Source organism: Tachyglossus aculeatus, chromosome Y4, assembly GCF_015852505.1.
Source record: "Tachyglossus aculeatus isolate mTacAcu1 chromosome Y4, mTacAcu1.pri, whole genome shotgun sequence".
Classification (NCBI taxonomy): Eukaryota; Metazoa; Chordata; class Mammalia; order Monotremata; family Tachyglossidae; genus Tachyglossus; species Tachyglossus aculeatus.
The window spans coordinates 7327162-7342927 of NC_052096.1; the positions used below are offsets into that span (position 1 = coordinate 7327162).

The window sequence follows — 15766 nt, forward strand, 5'->3', positions numbered from 1 at the left end:
GAACGAATAGTAGAGGAGCTTGGCATAGAGAAGCAGTGTGGCCCAGTGGAAAGAGCCCAGGCTTGGGAGTCAGAGGTCATGGGTTCGAATCCCAGCTCTGCCACTTGTCAGCTGTGTGACCCTGGGCAAGCCACTTCCCTGTGCCTCAGTTCCCTCGTCTGTAAAATGGGGATTAAAACCGTGAGCCCTACGTGGGACAACCTCATCACCTTGTATCCCCCAGCGCTTGGAACAGTGTTTTGCACATAGTAAGCGCTTAACAAATAGCATCATTATTATTATTATCCTGCACCCATCAAATTGGCAGGATTGCGGGGCCCTGGGCGGAACTTTTGGGATGGAGTTTAAGGGATATATAATCCCTCAAACGCCTCCAATTCAGGAAAAGGCCTCGATCCGTCTCACTGCGCATGCGCCCATCCCGAGGGCGGGAGGGAGGTGTTCGCTACTTCTGCGCATGCGCCCAGCCCCGAGGGCGGGGCGCGGTCGCCCCTCGTGCGCATGCGCCAGATCCCGCGGGTTGCGTTGCCTCCTCCAGCGCATGCGCCCAACCCCGAGGGCGGAGCGCGTTCTCTCCACCTGCGCATGCGCCAGATCCCGAAGGTTGCTCCACCTCCTCCTGCGCATGCGCCCAACCCCGAGGGCGGAGCGCGTTCTCTCCCCCTGCGCATGCGTCAGATCCCGAGGGTTGCTCCGCCTCCCCCTGCGCATGTCCACCAGCGACGGGTGGCCATTTTGAAGCCTGGCCAAGGAAGGATGGGCTGGGCGTGGAGCGGGAGTTGCTCCTTTTCCAAGGGTTTTAGCGAATCCTCCGATGAGAAGCGTAGCGTACGGACCCCCGCGAGGGACCCGTCGTACTGGAGCGGGGGGTGGGGGCGGAAAGCCAATCAGAGCGCGGACGCCTCCCGCGCCGCCATGTTTGTTCCTGGCAACCTAGTAGGGCGGGGCCTGCCGAGGGAGGCCGGAAGTCACGTGGGCGGGGAGGAGGAGGGCGGCGGGAAGCGGCTGCCGTCCCCAGCGGAGGTGCTTTGAAGAGAACTTGGTCTATCTACTTCCCAAGCGCTCAGTCCAGCGCAGTGAGCGCTCAACAGAAACGACGGACCGACGACGGGCGCGCGTTCCCGCAGTAAAGATGGCGGCCGCGGTGGCGGCGGAGGGGGCGGGACTTCCGGCGCCGGTGGAAGATGGCGGACGAGGCGACGCGTCGGGCGGTGTCGGCGCTGCCGGTGCTGCGGACGGGCGCGGGGCCCCGGGACCGGGACCTGTGGGTCCGCCGCCTCAAGGAGGAGTATCAGGCGCTCATCGCGGTCGGTGCCTCTTGCTCCTACGCTTTGACTCTTCGCCTTTTTCGCCTTTTTCCCTCCCTGCCCTCCTTTTTCTTCTCTGTAACTCTCCAACCGCTTAGAACAGTGCTTTGCACATAGTAAGTGCTTAATAAATGCCATTATTATTATTATCATTCTCCTTTTTCTGCTCCTTTTTCCTTTGTCTCCTTTTTCTGTTTTTTTTTTCTCTTTTTTCTTCTGTTTTTTCTTCTTTTTTCTTTTTCCCTCTTCTTTCTCCTCCTTTTTTCTCCTCCTCTTTTTTCTTTTTCTCCTTTTTTCTTCCCCTTTTTTCTTCTTCTCCTCTGCCATATTCTTCTCCTTTTCTTCTTTTTCCTTTTTCTCCTTTCTTCTCCTTTGTTTCTTCTTTTTTCTTCTCCCTTTTCTTCTCTTCCTTCTTTTTCTTCTCCTTTTTCCTTTTTCTTATTTCTTCTTTTTTCCTCTCCTTTTTTCTTCTCCTTTTTTCTTCTCCTTCCCTTTTTTCTTCTTCTCCTCTTCCTTCTTTTTCTTCTTCTCCTTCTCTTCCTTCTTTTTCTTCTCCTTTTTCTTCTCCTTTTTCTTCTTTTTCCTTTTTCTCCTTTCTTCTCCTTTGTTTCTTCTTTTTTCTTCTCCTTTTTCTTCTCTTCCTTCTTTTTCTTCTCCTTTTTCCTTTTTCTTATTTCTTCTTCTTTTTTCCTCTTCTTTTTTCCTCTCCTTTTTCTTCTCCTTTTTCTTCTCCTTCCCTTTTTTCTTCTTCTCCTCTTCCTTCTTTTTCTTCTTCTCCTTCTCTTCCTTCTTTTTCTTCTCCTTTTTCTTCTCCTTTTTCTTCTTTTTCCTTTTTCTCCTTTCTTCTCCTTTTTTTCTTCTTTTTTCTTCTCCTTTTTCTTCTCTTCCTTCTTTTTCTTCTCCTTTTTCCTTTTTCTTCTTTTTTCTTTTTTTCCTCTTCTTTTTTCCTCTCCTTTTTTCTTCTCCTTTTTCTTCCCTTTTTTTCCTTCTCCTTTTTTCTTCTCCTTCCCTTTTTTCTTCTTCTCCTCTTCCTTCTTTTCCTTCTTCTCCTTTTTCTACTCCTTTTTCTCCTTGTTTTTCTTGTCCTTCTCCTTTTTCTTCTTCTCCTTTTTTTTTAATGGCATTTATTACACGCTTTATCCCCTTGCGGGACAACCTGATCACCTTGTAAACCCCCGCCCCCAACCCCAGCGCATAGAACAGTGCTTGGCACATAGTAAGCGCTTAACAAACACCAACATTATTATTGCTATCGGGTTGTTCCACGTGGGGCTCCCAGTCTTCATCCCCATTTTCCAGATGAGGGAACTGAGGCCCAGTGAAGTGCCCAAAGTCACCCAGCTGATAAGGGGCGGAGCCGGGATTTGAACCCACGACCTCTGACTCCCAAGCCCGGGCTCTTGCCGCTAAGCCACACTGACACAGTCGCTCGTCCCTCATAATAATAATAGTATTTGTGAAGCGCTTATTATGTGTCGAGCACTGTTCTAAGCGCTGGGGAACATACAAGGTGACCAGGTTGTCCCCCGTGGGGCTCGCAGTCTCAGTCCCCATTTTACAGAATAGGTCACTGAGGCCCAGAGAAGTGAAGTGACTGGCCCTAAGTCACCCAGCTGACAAGTGGCGGAGCCCGGATTAGAACTCACGACCCGTGACTCCCAAGCCCGGGCTGTTGCCACTGAGCCACGTTGCTCTGAATAGGCTCCGGGCGGGTACCACTTCCTGACCCCCCGTAATAATAGTCGTCATACTGATAATAACGATTGTGGTTCTACTTGAGCGCTTACTATGTGTCAGGCACTGTACTAAGTACAAGCAAATGGGATCGGACACAGTCCCTGTCCCACGTGGGGTTTACAACCTCAATCCCCATTTTCCAGGGTCACACAGCGGACAAGTGGCAGAGCCGGGATTTGAACCCGGGTCCCTCTGAGTCCCAGGCCCGGGCTCTCGCCGCTTCGCCGGGCTGTCCTTTTGCTCCGAGACGCCGCCGTGGGGAAGGGGAAATTTTGGGGGCGGGAAAGGGGGATGTGGGGGGTCAGACTTCAGATAGGGAATGCCGGAGGAAGGCTCAACTGTCCAGCTTGGAGTAGAAAATCCCTGTGGGCCATTTTGTTAGTATGTTTGGTTTTGTTCTCTGTCTCCCCCTTTTAGACTGTGAGCCCCCTGTTGGGTAGGGACTGGCTCTAGATGTTGCCAACTTGGACTTCCCAAGCGCTTAGTACAGTGCTCTGCACATAGTAAGCACTCAATAAATACGATTGATGATGATGATGGAGCGGGCTCCCCTGTGGCCTAAGGTGACGTGTCCAGACCGTGAGCTCCTTGGGGGGCGGGGAATTGTGTCTGCTTATTGTTCATTCATTCATTCAATCGTATTTATTGGGCGCTTACTGTGTGCAGAGCACTGCACTAAGCGCCTGGAAAGTACAGTTCGGCAACAGGTAGGCACAATCCCTCCCAACAGCGGACTCACAGTCTAGAAGGGGGAGACAGACAGCAAAACAGAACAAGTAGACAGGTGTCAATACCGTCAGAACACATAGAATTGGGGGCGGGGAATTGTGTCTGCTTATTGTTCATTCAATCGTACTTATTGAGCGCTTACTGTGTGCAGAGCACTGCACTAAGTGCTTGGAAAGTACAATTTGGCAACAGAAACAGTCCCTCCCAACAACGGACTCACAGTCTAGAAGGAGACAGACAGCAAAACAGAACAAGTAGACAGGTGTCAATACCGTCAGAATACATAGAATTGGGGGCGGGGAATTGTGTCTGCTTATTGTTCATTCAATCATATTTATTGAGTGCTTACTGTGTGCAGAGCACTGCACTAAGCGCTTGGAAAGTGCAATTCGGCAACAGGTAGGGACAGTCCCTCCCAACAACGGGCTCACAGTCTAGAAGGGTGAGACAGACAGCAAACAGAACAAGTAGACAGGTGTCAATACCATCTCTGTCTCCCCCTTTTAGACTGTGAGCCCACTGTTGGGTCGGGACTGTCTCTAGATGTTGCCAACTTGGACTTCCCAAGCGCTTAGTACAGTGCTCTGCACACAGTAAGCTCTCAATAAATATGATTGATTGATTGATTGATCAGAATACATAGAATTGGGGGCGGGAAGTTGTCTGCTTATTGTTCATTCAATCGTATTGAGCGCTTACTGTGTGCAGAGCACTGTACTAAGCGCTTGGAAAGTACAGTTTGGCAACAGGTAGAGACCATCCCTCCCAACAACGGACTCACAGTCTAGAAGGGGGAGACAGACGGCAAAACAGAACAAGTAGACAGGTGTCGATACCGTCAGAACACATAGAATTGGGGGCGGGGAATTGTCTGCTTATTATTCATTCAATCGTATTGAGCGCTTACTGTGTGCAGAGCACTGCACTAAGCGCCTGGAAAGTACAATTCGGCAACAGAGACAATCCCTCCCAACAATGGGCTCACAGTCTAGAAGGGGGAGACAGACAGCAAAACAGAACAAGTAGACAGGTGTCAGTACCATCAGAATACATAGAATTGGGGGCGGGGAATTGTGTCTGCTTATTGTTCATTCAGTCGTATTTATTGAGCGCTTACAGTATGCAGAGCACTGCACTAAGCGCCTGGAAAGTACAATTCGGCAACAGGTAGGGACAATCCCTCCCAACAGCGGACTCACAGTCTAGAAGGGGGAGACAGACAGCAAAACAGAACAACTAGACAGGTGTCAATACCGTCAGAATACATAGAATTGGGGTGGGGAATTGCTTATTATTCATTCAATCGTATTTATTGAGCGCTTACTGTGTGCAGAGCACTGCACTAAGCGCTTGGAAAGTACAATTTGGCAACAGAGACAGTCCCTCCCAACAGCGGACTCACAGTCTAGAAGGGGGAGACAGACAGCAAAACAGAACAACTAGACAGGTGTCAATACCGTCAGAATACATAGAATTGGGGTGGGGAATTGCTTATTATTCATTCAATCGTATTTATTGAGCGCTTACTGTGTGCAGAGCACTGCACTAAGCGCTTGGAAAGTACAATTTGGCAACAGAGACAGTCCCTCCCAACAGCGGACTCACAGTCTAGAAGGAGACAGACAGCAAAACAGAACAAGTAGACAGGTTTCAATACCGTCAGAATACATAGAATTGGGGGCGGGGAATTGTGTCTGCTTATTGTTCATTCAATCGTATTTATTGAGCGCTTACTGTGTGCAGAGCACTGCACTAAGCGCTTGGAAAGTGCAATTCGGCAACAGGTAGAGACAATCCCTCCCAACAACGGACTCTCAGTCTAGAAGGGGGAGACAGACTGCAAAACAGAACAACTAGACAGGTGTCAATACCGTCAGAATACATAGAATTGGGGTGGGGAATTGCTTATTATTCATTCAATCGTATTTATTGAGCGCTTACTGTGTGCAGAGCACTGTACTAAGCGCTTGGGAAGTCCAAGTTGGCAACATCTAGAGACGGTCCCTACCCAACAGCGGGCTCACAGTTTCCCCTACTGTCTCAGTAGGGCCTTGAAGGGAACGGGCTGGACGCAGTCCCTGTCCCCCGTGGGGCTCCCGGTCCCACTCCCCATTTTCCAGATGAGGTCACTGAGGCCCAGAGAAGTTGAGCGAGTTGCCCAAGGTGGCACAGCCGAGGAGCGGCTCCCCGGCCGGGCCGCGGAGGGGCCGCGGATTCGGGGTGGGGGGCCCCGGCCGGCTCCCCCGTCACCCGCTCAGTTCCCCGCCCCATCTATCTCATCCACCGTGGCTCGGTGGAAAGAGCCCGGGCTGTGGAGTCCGAGGTCATGGGTTCAAGTCCCGGCTCCGCCAGTTGTCAGCTGGGTGACTTTGGGCAAGTCACTTCACTTCTCTGGGCCTCAGTTCCCTCATCTGTAAAATGGGGATGAAGACTGTGAGCCCCCCCCCCCCCCCCCATGGGACAACCTGATCACCTTGTAACCTCCCCAGTGCTTAGAACAGTGCTTTGCCCATAATAAGTGCTTGGGCAAGTCACTTAGCTTCTCTGTGCCTCAATTACCTCAACTCTAGAATGGGGATGAAGACTGGGAGCCCCCCGTGGGGCAACCTGATCGCCTTGTAGCCTCCCCAGTGCTTAGAACAGTGCTTTGCACATAGTAAGTGCTTAATAAATGCCATCATTATTATTATTATTACAAGGTCGGACACAATCCCAGTCCCCCATGGAGCTCACAGCCTTAATCCCCATTTTGCAGATGAAGTCACCGGGGCACAGAGAAGTTCAGCGACGTGCCCAAAGTCACATAGCGGCCGGGTTTCGAACCCGGGTGCTTCTGCTCCCAGGCCCATGCTCTTTCCACCGGGCAACCCTGCTTCCTTCTTCCAGGAGCCCTCCCGAATTTACAGGGCTGGGAGTCAGAAGGTCATGGGTTCTAATCCCGGCGCTGCCCCATGTCTGCTGTGTGGCTTTGGGCAAGTCACGTCGCTCCTCTGTGCCTCAGTTCCCTCACCTGGACAACGGGGCTGGAGACAGCGAGCCCCACACGGGACGGGGGACCGTGTCCCACACGATGAGCTCGCCTCCGCCCCGGCGCCGAGTACAGTGCCTGGCACGTAGTAAGCGCCTAACGAATACCATCGCTACTATTCATTCGTCCAGCCGTAGAGAAGCAGCGTGGCTCAGTGGAAAGAGCCCGGGCTTGGGAGTCCGAGGTGGTGGGTTCTAATCCCGGCTCCGCCGCTTGTCAGCTGGGTGACTTTGGGCAAGTCACGTCGCTTCTCTGGGCCTCAGTTCCCTCATCTGCAAAATGGGGATGAAGACTGGGAGGCCCCACGTGGGACAACCTGATCACCTTGTAACCTCCCCAGCGCTTAGAACGGTGCTTTGCACATAGTAAGCGCTTAATAAATACCATTATTATTATTATTATTATTATTAATAAATGCCATTATTATTATTATTATTATTATCCCTCCCCCAGTACGTGGAGAACAACAAGAAGGCCGATAACGACTGGTTCCGGCTGGAGTCCAACAAGGAAGGGACCCGGTACGTGGGGCCGGTGGTGGTTTTAAGGGAGGGGTGGCGGGATGGCTCAAAGCAGAGAAGCAGCCACAATAATGATAATAATAATAATAATAATAATAATAATAATAATAATTCATTCAATCATATTTATTGAGCGCTTCCTGTGTGCAGAGCACTGTACTAAGCACTCGGGAAGTCCAAGTTGGCAACCATCTAGAGACGGTCCCTACCCAACAGCGGGCTCACAGTCTAGAAGGGGGAGACAGACAACAAAACCAAACAGATTAACAAAATAAAATAAATACAATAGATAAATACAAGTCAAATAAATAGAGTAATGAATATGTACAAACCTATATACATACATGTACCTATAAATGACCAGGACGGGATTTGGGAAGCGCTTGCTATGTGCCAAGCGCTGTTATAATAATAATATTGGCATTTATTAAGCGCTTACTATGTGCCAAGCGCTGTTCTAATAATAATAATAATAATGGAATTTATTAAGCACTTATTATGGGCCAAGCGCTGTTCTAAGAATAATAATAATAATAATAATAATGGAATTTATTAAGCACTTATTATGGGCCAAGCGCTGTTCTAATAATAATAATAATAATAATGGAATTTATTAAGCACTTATTATGGGCCAAGCACTGTTCTAGTAATAATAATAATGACATTTATTAAGCGCTTACTATGTTCATTTCATTCATTCTCTGTCATATTTATTGAGCGCTTACTGTGTGCAGAGCACTGTACTAAGCGCTTTGGAAGTCCAAGTTGGGAACTTATAGAGACGCTTGGGAAGTACAAATTGGCAACAAATTGGAACAGAGACAGTTCCTACCCAACAGTGGGCTCACAGTCTAAAAGAGGGAGACAGAGAACAAAACCAAAGATACTAACAAAATCAAATAAATAGAATAGATATGGACAAGTAAAATTAATAGAGTAATAAATCTGTACAAACATATATACATATATACAGGTGCTGTGGGGAAGGGAAGGAGGTAAGATGAGGGGGATGGACGAGGGGGAGAGGAAGGAAGGGGCTCAGTCTGGGAAGGCCTCCTGGAGGAGGTGAGCTCTCAGCAGGGCTCTCCACCCCAGCGCTTAGTATAGTGCCTGGCAGTAAGCGCTTAACAAATATCATAATTATTTATTAACAAATACCACAATCAATAGTACAGTTTGCTTGCATTCACCCAGGCGCTTAGTGTAGTGCCTGGCACTTAGTAAGCGCTTAACAAATATCATAATTATTTATCCTTCCTCTCCTCCTCCTCCTCCCCACCCCCCCACCTTACCCCCTTTCCCTCCCCACAGCACCTGTACATATGTTTGTACATATTTATTACTCTATTTTACTTGTACATATTCTATTTATTTTGTTAATATGTTTTGTTTTGTTGTCTGTCTCCCCCTTCCAGACTGTGAGCCCGCTGTCGGGTAGGGACCGTCTCTATATGTTGCCAACTTGGACTTCCCAAGCGCTTAAGTACAGTGCTCTGCACACAGTAAGCGCTCAATAAATATATTTATTTTACTTGCACGTATTCTATTTATTTTGTTAATATGTTTTGTTTTGTTGTCCGTCTCCCCCTTCTAGACTGTGAGCCCACTGTCAGGTAGGGACCGTCTCTATATGTTGCCAACTTGGACTTCCCAAGCGCTTAGTACAGTGCTGTGTACACAGTAAGCGCTCAATAAATATATTTATTTTACTTGTACATATTCTATTTATTTTGTTAATGTGTTTTGGTTTGTTGTCCATCTCCCCCTTCTAGACTGTGAGCCTGCTGTCGGGTAGGGACCGTCTCTAGATGTTGCCAACTTGGACTTCCCAAGCGCTTAGTACAGTGCTCTGCACACAGTAAGCGCCCAATAAATATATTTATTTTACTTGTACATATTCTATTTATTTTGTTAATGTGTTTTGTTTTGTTGTCCGTCTCCCCCTTCTAGACTGTGAGCCCGCTGTCGGGTAGGGACCGTCTCTATATGTTGCCAACTTGGACTTCCCAAGCTCTTAGTACAGTGCTCTGCACACAGTAAGCGCTCAATAAATATATTTATTTTACTTGTACATATTCTATTTATTTTGTGAATATGTTTGGTTTTGTTCTCTGTCTCCCCCTTCTAGACTGTGAGCCCGCTGTCGGGAAGGGACCGTCTCTAGATGTTGCCAGCTTGGACTTCCCAAGCGCTTAGTACAGTGCTCTGCACACAGTAAGCGCTCAATAAATATATTTATTTTACTTGTACATATTCTATTTATTTTGTTAATGTGTTTTGGTTTGTTGTCCATCTCCCCCTTCTAGACTGTGAGCCCGCTGTCGGGTAGGGACCGTCTCTAGATGTTGCCAACTTGGACTTCCCAAGCGCTTAGTCCAGTGCTCTGCACACAGTAAGCGCCCAATAAATATGGCTGAATGAATGAATGAATAGTACAGTTTGCTTGCATTCACCCAGGTGCTTAGTATAGTGCCTGGCACTTAGTAAGCGCTTAACAAATGCTGTAATTTTTAACCAATACCACAATTAATAGTACAATGTGTTTGCATCCACCCCAGTGCTTAGTAATAATAATAATAATAATGATGGCATTTATTAAGCTCTTACTATGTGCAAAGCACTGTTCTAAGCGCTGAGGAGGTTACAAGGTGATCAGGTTGTCCCACGGGGGGGGCTCCCAGTCTTCATCCCCATTTTCCAGATGAGGGAACTGAGGCCCAGAGAAGTGAAGTGACTTGCCCAAAGTCACCCAGCTGACAATTGGCAGAGCCGGGATTTGAACCCATGACCTCCGACTCCAAAGCCCGGGCTCTTTTCCACTGAGCCACGCTGCTTCTTAGTACAGTCTTGGCACTTAGTAAGCGCTCCCCAAATACCACCATTGTCTGTACAGTTTGCTTGTGTTCACCCCAGCGCTTACTACAGTGCCCGGCCCATAGTATGTGCCGAACAAATGCCTCTCATACGGTGCTCAGCACCCATCATCATCATCATCATCAATCGTATTTATTGAGCGCTTACTATGTGCAGAGCACTGGACTAAGAGCTTGGGAAGTCCAAATTGGCAACCTATCGGCACCCATTAAGCGCGCCGAACAAATGCCTCTCATACGGTGCTCGGCACCCATCATCATCATCATCAATCGTATTTATTGAGCGCTTACTATGTGCAGAGCACTGTACTAAGTGCTTGGGAAGTACCAATTGGCAACATATTGGCACCAATTAAGCGCGCCGAACAAATGCCTCTCATACGGTGCTTGGCACCCATCATCATCATCATCAATCGTATTTATTGAGTGCTTACTATGTGCAGAGCACTGTACTCAGCGCTTGGGAAGTACAAATTGGCAACCTATCGGCACCCACTAAGCGCGCCGAACAAATGCCTCTCATACGGTGCTTGGCACCCATCATCATCATCATCAATCGTATTTATTGAGCGCTTACTATGTGCAGAGCACTGTACTCAGCGCTTGGGAAGTACAAATTGGCAACCTATCGGCACCCACTAAGCGCGCCGAACAAATGCCTCTCATACGGTGCTTGGCACCCGTCATCATCATCATCAATCGTATTTATTGAGCGCTTACTATGTGCAGAGCACTGTACTAAGCGCTTGGGAAGTACAAATTGGCACCCATTAAGCGCGCCGAAAATTCCACCGACCGGTCGACGGATTGCGACCCGGCTGAGGTCCTTCTCTCCCCGCGTTGCAGTTGGTTTGGGAAATGCTGGCACATCCACGACCTCCTCAAGTATGAGTTCGACGTCGAGTTTGATGTGAGTGCGAGGGAGGAGGAGGAGGAGGATGGGGCGGGGGGCCGGAGGGGCTTCTCCGGGCGGGTGGTGGGGGGGGTCATCGTTGGGGCCGGGGGTCCCTCGGGGAGGAGGAAGAAGTGTGAAATCAGTAGAGGGAGGAGGGGGTGAGGCGGGGAGGGGCGTCACTGTCCCATCTCCCCTCCAGATCCCCGTGACGTACCCCGGGACCGCGCCCGAGATCGCCATCCCCGAGCTGGACGGGAAGACGGCCAAGATGTACAGGTCGGGATTCGCCGTTCGGGTGGTTTGGGATCATCCCGGGCCGGTGCGGTTCTTCCCCAAGGCCCCCCGGGACGAGCGTCCGGGCGGTTGCCCGGCGCCCGGACGGACGCGCGTGAGCGGCGGCGGCGGGAGGAGCGCGTCTGAGACCCCGTCCGCCTCCCGCAGGGGCGGCAAGATCTGCCTGACGGACCACTTCAAGCCCCTGTGGGCCCGGAACGTCCCCAAGTTCGGCCTGGCCCACCTCATGGCCCTGGGGGTGAGTCGGGGGCCGGGGGAGGAAGGGGTCTAGCACAGTGCCCTGCCCCCAGTCAGCGCCGTTCTAGCCTGTGAGCCCCTTGTTGGGTAGGGACCGTCCCGGTACGGGCTTCCCGAGCGCTTAGTCCTGTGGGCAGAGCCCTGTAAGCGCTCAATAAATACGACTGAGTGAATAGATAGCGGCGATGGATCGAGCGTCCCCCCTCCTCTCCTCCCGCCTGGCGATAGTTGGGACCTTGGCTGGCGGTGGAGATCCCGGACTTAATCCAGAAGGGGCTGATCCAGCACAAGGAGAAGTGAGGAGTCCGGCTGACCGTCGTGCGGAGGGGACGGGAAGGGGGTGACGCCCAGTCCCGACGCCCCGGGGACCGGCCAGGCGGAGCCCCCGGAATGCCCGGACATTCCCACGGCCGCCCCGCGCTGCACGCCGGGCTTCATTCCACCTTCCCACCGTAGGTCTTTCCCCCCCGGTTTGGGAGGCCGGGAGGGTCCCCTAACTGGGGGACCATGAGAAGAGGGGGACCCCCCCCACCCTCCGCCGGCTCCCCGGGATGCGTATGTGGAGATTGTCCGTCCTCCCAGCCCCCAAATAAACACTTCCTCCCCGCTGCCCTCCCGGGTTACTGTGTTTGTGGGGGGACGCGGGTTGGCAAGGGAGCAGGAGCGGGGCGCTTCCCCCTCTCGGGGCCGGCTGAGAGTCTAGGTTAGAAGCAGCGTGGCGGAGTGGGAGTCCCGGCCCCGCCGTGGGTCTAATAACAACGATGGTATTTGTTAATCGATCGATCGATCGTATTTATTGAGCGCTTACTGTGTGCGGAGCACTGGACTAAGCGCTTGGGAAGTCCAAGTTGGCAACATCTAGAGACGGTCCCTACCCAACAGCGGCGGGCTCATAGCCTAAAAGCGCTTCCTATGTGCCAAGCACTGGGGTAGATACAAGATAAGTAGGTTGTCCCCCCGTGGGGCTCCCAGTCTCCAGTGCTTTGCACATAGTGCTTAATAAGTGCCGTTATTATTCATCATCAATCGTATTTATTGAGCGCTTACTATGTGCAGAGCACTGTGCTAAGGGCTTGGGAAGTACAAATTGGCAACATCTAGAGACAGTCCCTACCCAACAGGGGGCTCACAGTCTAAAAGGGGGAGACAATCAATCAATCAATCGTATTTATTGAGCGCTTACTATGTGCAGAGCACTGTACTAAGCGCTTGGGAAGTACAAATTGGCAACATCTAGAGACAGTCCCTACCCAACAGTGGGCTCACAGTCTAAAAGGGGGAGACAGAGAACAAAACCACACATATTAACAAAATAAAATAAATAGAATAGATATGTACAAGTAAAATAGAGTAATAAATATGTACAAGCATATATACATATATACAGGTGCTGTGGGGAAGGGAAGGAGGTAAGACGGGGGGATGGAGAGGGGAAGGAGGGGGCTCAGTCTGGGAAGGCCTCCTGGAGGAGGCCTTCTAGACTGTGAGCCCACTGTTGGGCAGGGACTGTCTCTAGATGTTGCCAATTTGTACTTCCCAAGTGCTTAGTACAGTGCTCTGCACATAGTAAGCGCTCAATAAATATGATTGATGATGATGATGATGATGACCTTGGGCAAGTCACTTAACTTCTCTGAGCCTCAGCTACCTCATCTGTAAAATGGGGATTAAGACTGTGAGCCCCACGTGGGACAACCTGATCACCTTGTATCCCCCCCCCAGCGCTTAGAACAGTGCTCTGCACATAGTAAGCGCTTAACAAATGTCATCATAATTATTATTATTGTTATTACGATTGAGAGTGTGTGAGTTGGTAGCTCTCCCAAAGCTGAGCAAATAGCGCTTTACCCATATTTATTCATTCGTTCAATCGTTTTTATTGAGCGCTGACTATGTGCAGAGCACTGGACCCAGCGCTTGGGAAGGCCAAGTCTTATTATTTTTGTGACTAGAAAGCGGGACTGTAGGCGACCCCCTAGGTAGAGGTGTCGGGGGAGAGGAAGGTTGCGGAGATCCGCTCCCCATCACCCCCCGAACCCTACCTCCTTCCCCTCCCCACAGCACCTGTATATATGTTTGTACAGATTTATTACTCTATTGATTTTACTTGTACATATTTACTATTCTATTTTATTTTGTTAATATGTTTTGTTTTGTTGTCTTGTCTCCCCCTTCTAGGCTGTGAGCCGCTGTTGGGTAGGGACCGTCTCTAGACGTTGCCGACTTGTACTTCCCGAGCGCTTAGAGAAGCAGCGTGGCTCAGTGGCAAGAGCCCGGGCTTTGGAGTCCGAGGTCATGGGTTCAAATCCAGGCGCTGCCAGTTGTCAGCTGGGTGACTTTGGGCAAGTCACTTCACTTCTGTGGGCCCCAGTGACCTTATCTGTAAAATGGGGATTAAAACTGTGAGCCCCCCCATGGGACAACCTGATCACCTTGTAACCTCCCCAGCGCTTAGAACAGTGCTTTGCAATCAATCAATCAAATTTATTGAGCGCTTACTGTGTGCAGAGCACTGGACTAAGCGCTTGGGAAGTCCAAGTTGGCAACATATAGAGACGGTCCCGACCCAACAGTGGGCTCACAGTCAATCAATCAATCAATCAGTCGTATTGAGCGCTTACTGTGTGCAGAGCACTGGACTAAGCGCTTGGGAAGTACAAGTTGGCAACATCTAGAGACAGTCCCTACCCAACAGTGGGCTCACAGTCTAGAAGGGGGAGACAGACAACAAAACCAAACATGTTAACAAAATAAAATAAATAGAATAGTCTAGAAGGTTGCACAGCTTGCACGTAGTAAAAGCTTAATAAATGGCATTATTATTATAGTACAGTGCTCTGCACACAGTAAGCGCTCAATAAATATGAGTGAATGAACACCGTGGAAAAAGAGGCCGGTGTCTCTTTAAGACTGTGGCGGGCGGGAAAGGGGCCGGGCTGGCGTTCCGGTCTCCAGGGCGACGGCCGCGCATGCGCCGGAGGGGGGGGATGTGCGCGCGCGGACAGGGGGGCGCAGGCGCGATCGGGGCGCGTGCACGGCAGGAGGGACACATAGTCGGGGCCGGCGTTGCTCCGGTCGCCAAGGCGACGGCCGCGCATGCGCGGGGGGAGGTGTGAAGGGAGGATGCGCAGGCGCAGTGGAGGCGGTGCCCGGGAAAGGGGCGGGGCCGGCGTTGCTCGTGTCCCCATGACGACGGCCGCGCACGCGCAGGGGCAGGCGCGAAGGAGGGGTGCAGTAGGGGCGTGCGCCCGGCGGGATGGATAAAGATGGTGGCGGTGCTCGGGAAAGGAGAGGGGCCGGCGTTGCTCGTGTCTCCATGGCGACGGCCGCGCATGCGCGCGCGAGAGAGAGAGAGAGCGCGCGCGCGCGACAGCGGCGCAGGCGCAGTCGGGGCGGGCGAAGCCGGGCAGCGGGGCACCCTGCAGGAGGGACAAAGATGGCGGCGTTGCTCGTGTCTCCATGGCGACGGCCGCGCATGCGCGGGCGCAGTCGGGGCGGGCGAAGCCGGGCAGCAGGGCACCCTGCGGGAGGGACAAGGAAGGTGGCGGCGCCCGGGAAAGGGGCGGGGCCGGCGTTGCTCGTGTCTCCATGGCGACGGCCGCGCATGCGCGGGGGGGGGCGCGGAGAGGGCGGCGCAGGCGCAGTCGTGGCGGGAGAAGCCGGGCAGCAGGGCACCCTGCAGGAGGGACAAAGATGGTGGCCGTGCTCGGGAAAGGAGAGGGCCCGGCGTTGCTCGTGTCTCCATGGCGACGGCCGCGCATGCGCGGGGGCAGTCGGGGCGGGCGAAGCCGGGCAGCAGGGCACCCTGCGGGAGGGACAAAGATGGTGGCGACGCCGGCGTTGCTCGTGTCTCCATGGCGACGGCCGCGCATGCGCGGGGGAGGGGGGGGGGGCGGAGGGGGCGGCGCAGGCGCAGTCGGGGCGGGCGAAGCCGGGCAGCAGGGCGCCCGCCCGGCGGCGGGGAGGGAGGGAGGGAGGGAGGGAGGGACAAAGATGGTGGCGACGCCGGCGTTGCTCGTGTCTCCATGCCGACGGCCGCGCATGCGCGGGGGGGGGGGGCGCGGAGAGGGCGGCGCAGGCGCAGTCGGGGCGGGCGAAGCCGGGCAGCAGGGCGCCCGCTCGGCGGCGGGGTGGGAGGGGCAAAG

General features: G+C 52.1%; 1 protein-coding gene across 1 annotated transcript; it reads left to right on the top strand.

Annotated features, from left to right (window-relative positions):
• Window positions 1-1079: 1079 nt before the first annotated feature.
• Window positions 1080-12233, top strand: UFC1 (ubiquitin-fold modifier conjugating enzyme 1). The gene is made up of 6 exons (XM_038768726.1): window positions 1080-1307; window positions 7255-7322; window positions 11042-11105; window positions 11290-11366; window positions 11532-11622; window positions 11850-12233. The coding sequence occupies exons 1-6, from the start codon at window positions 1185-1187 to the stop codon at window positions 11919-11921; spliced, it is 495 nt and encodes a 164-aa protein (XP_038624654.1). The 5' UTR covers window positions 1080-1184; the 3' UTR covers window positions 11922-12233.
• Window positions 12234-15766: the final 3533 nt, after the last annotated feature.

What these genes read in the sequence shown, in the direction of transcription:
- UFC1 (XM_038768726.1), top strand. Translation starts at nt 1,185, where the DNA reads ATGGCGGACGAGGCGACGCGTCGGGCGGTGTCGGCGCTGCCGGTGCTG. An exon ending in AAGACGGCCAAGATGTACAG is followed by an intron (nt 11,367 to 11,531) that starts GTCGGGATTCGC and finishes CGCCTCCCGCAG; the next exon opens with GGGCGGCAAGATCTGCCTGA. An exon ending in CCCACCTCATGGCCCTGGGG is followed by an intron (nt 11,623 to 11,849) that starts GTGAGTCGGGGG and finishes GCCTGGCGATAG; the next exon opens with TTGGGACCTTGGCTGGCGGT.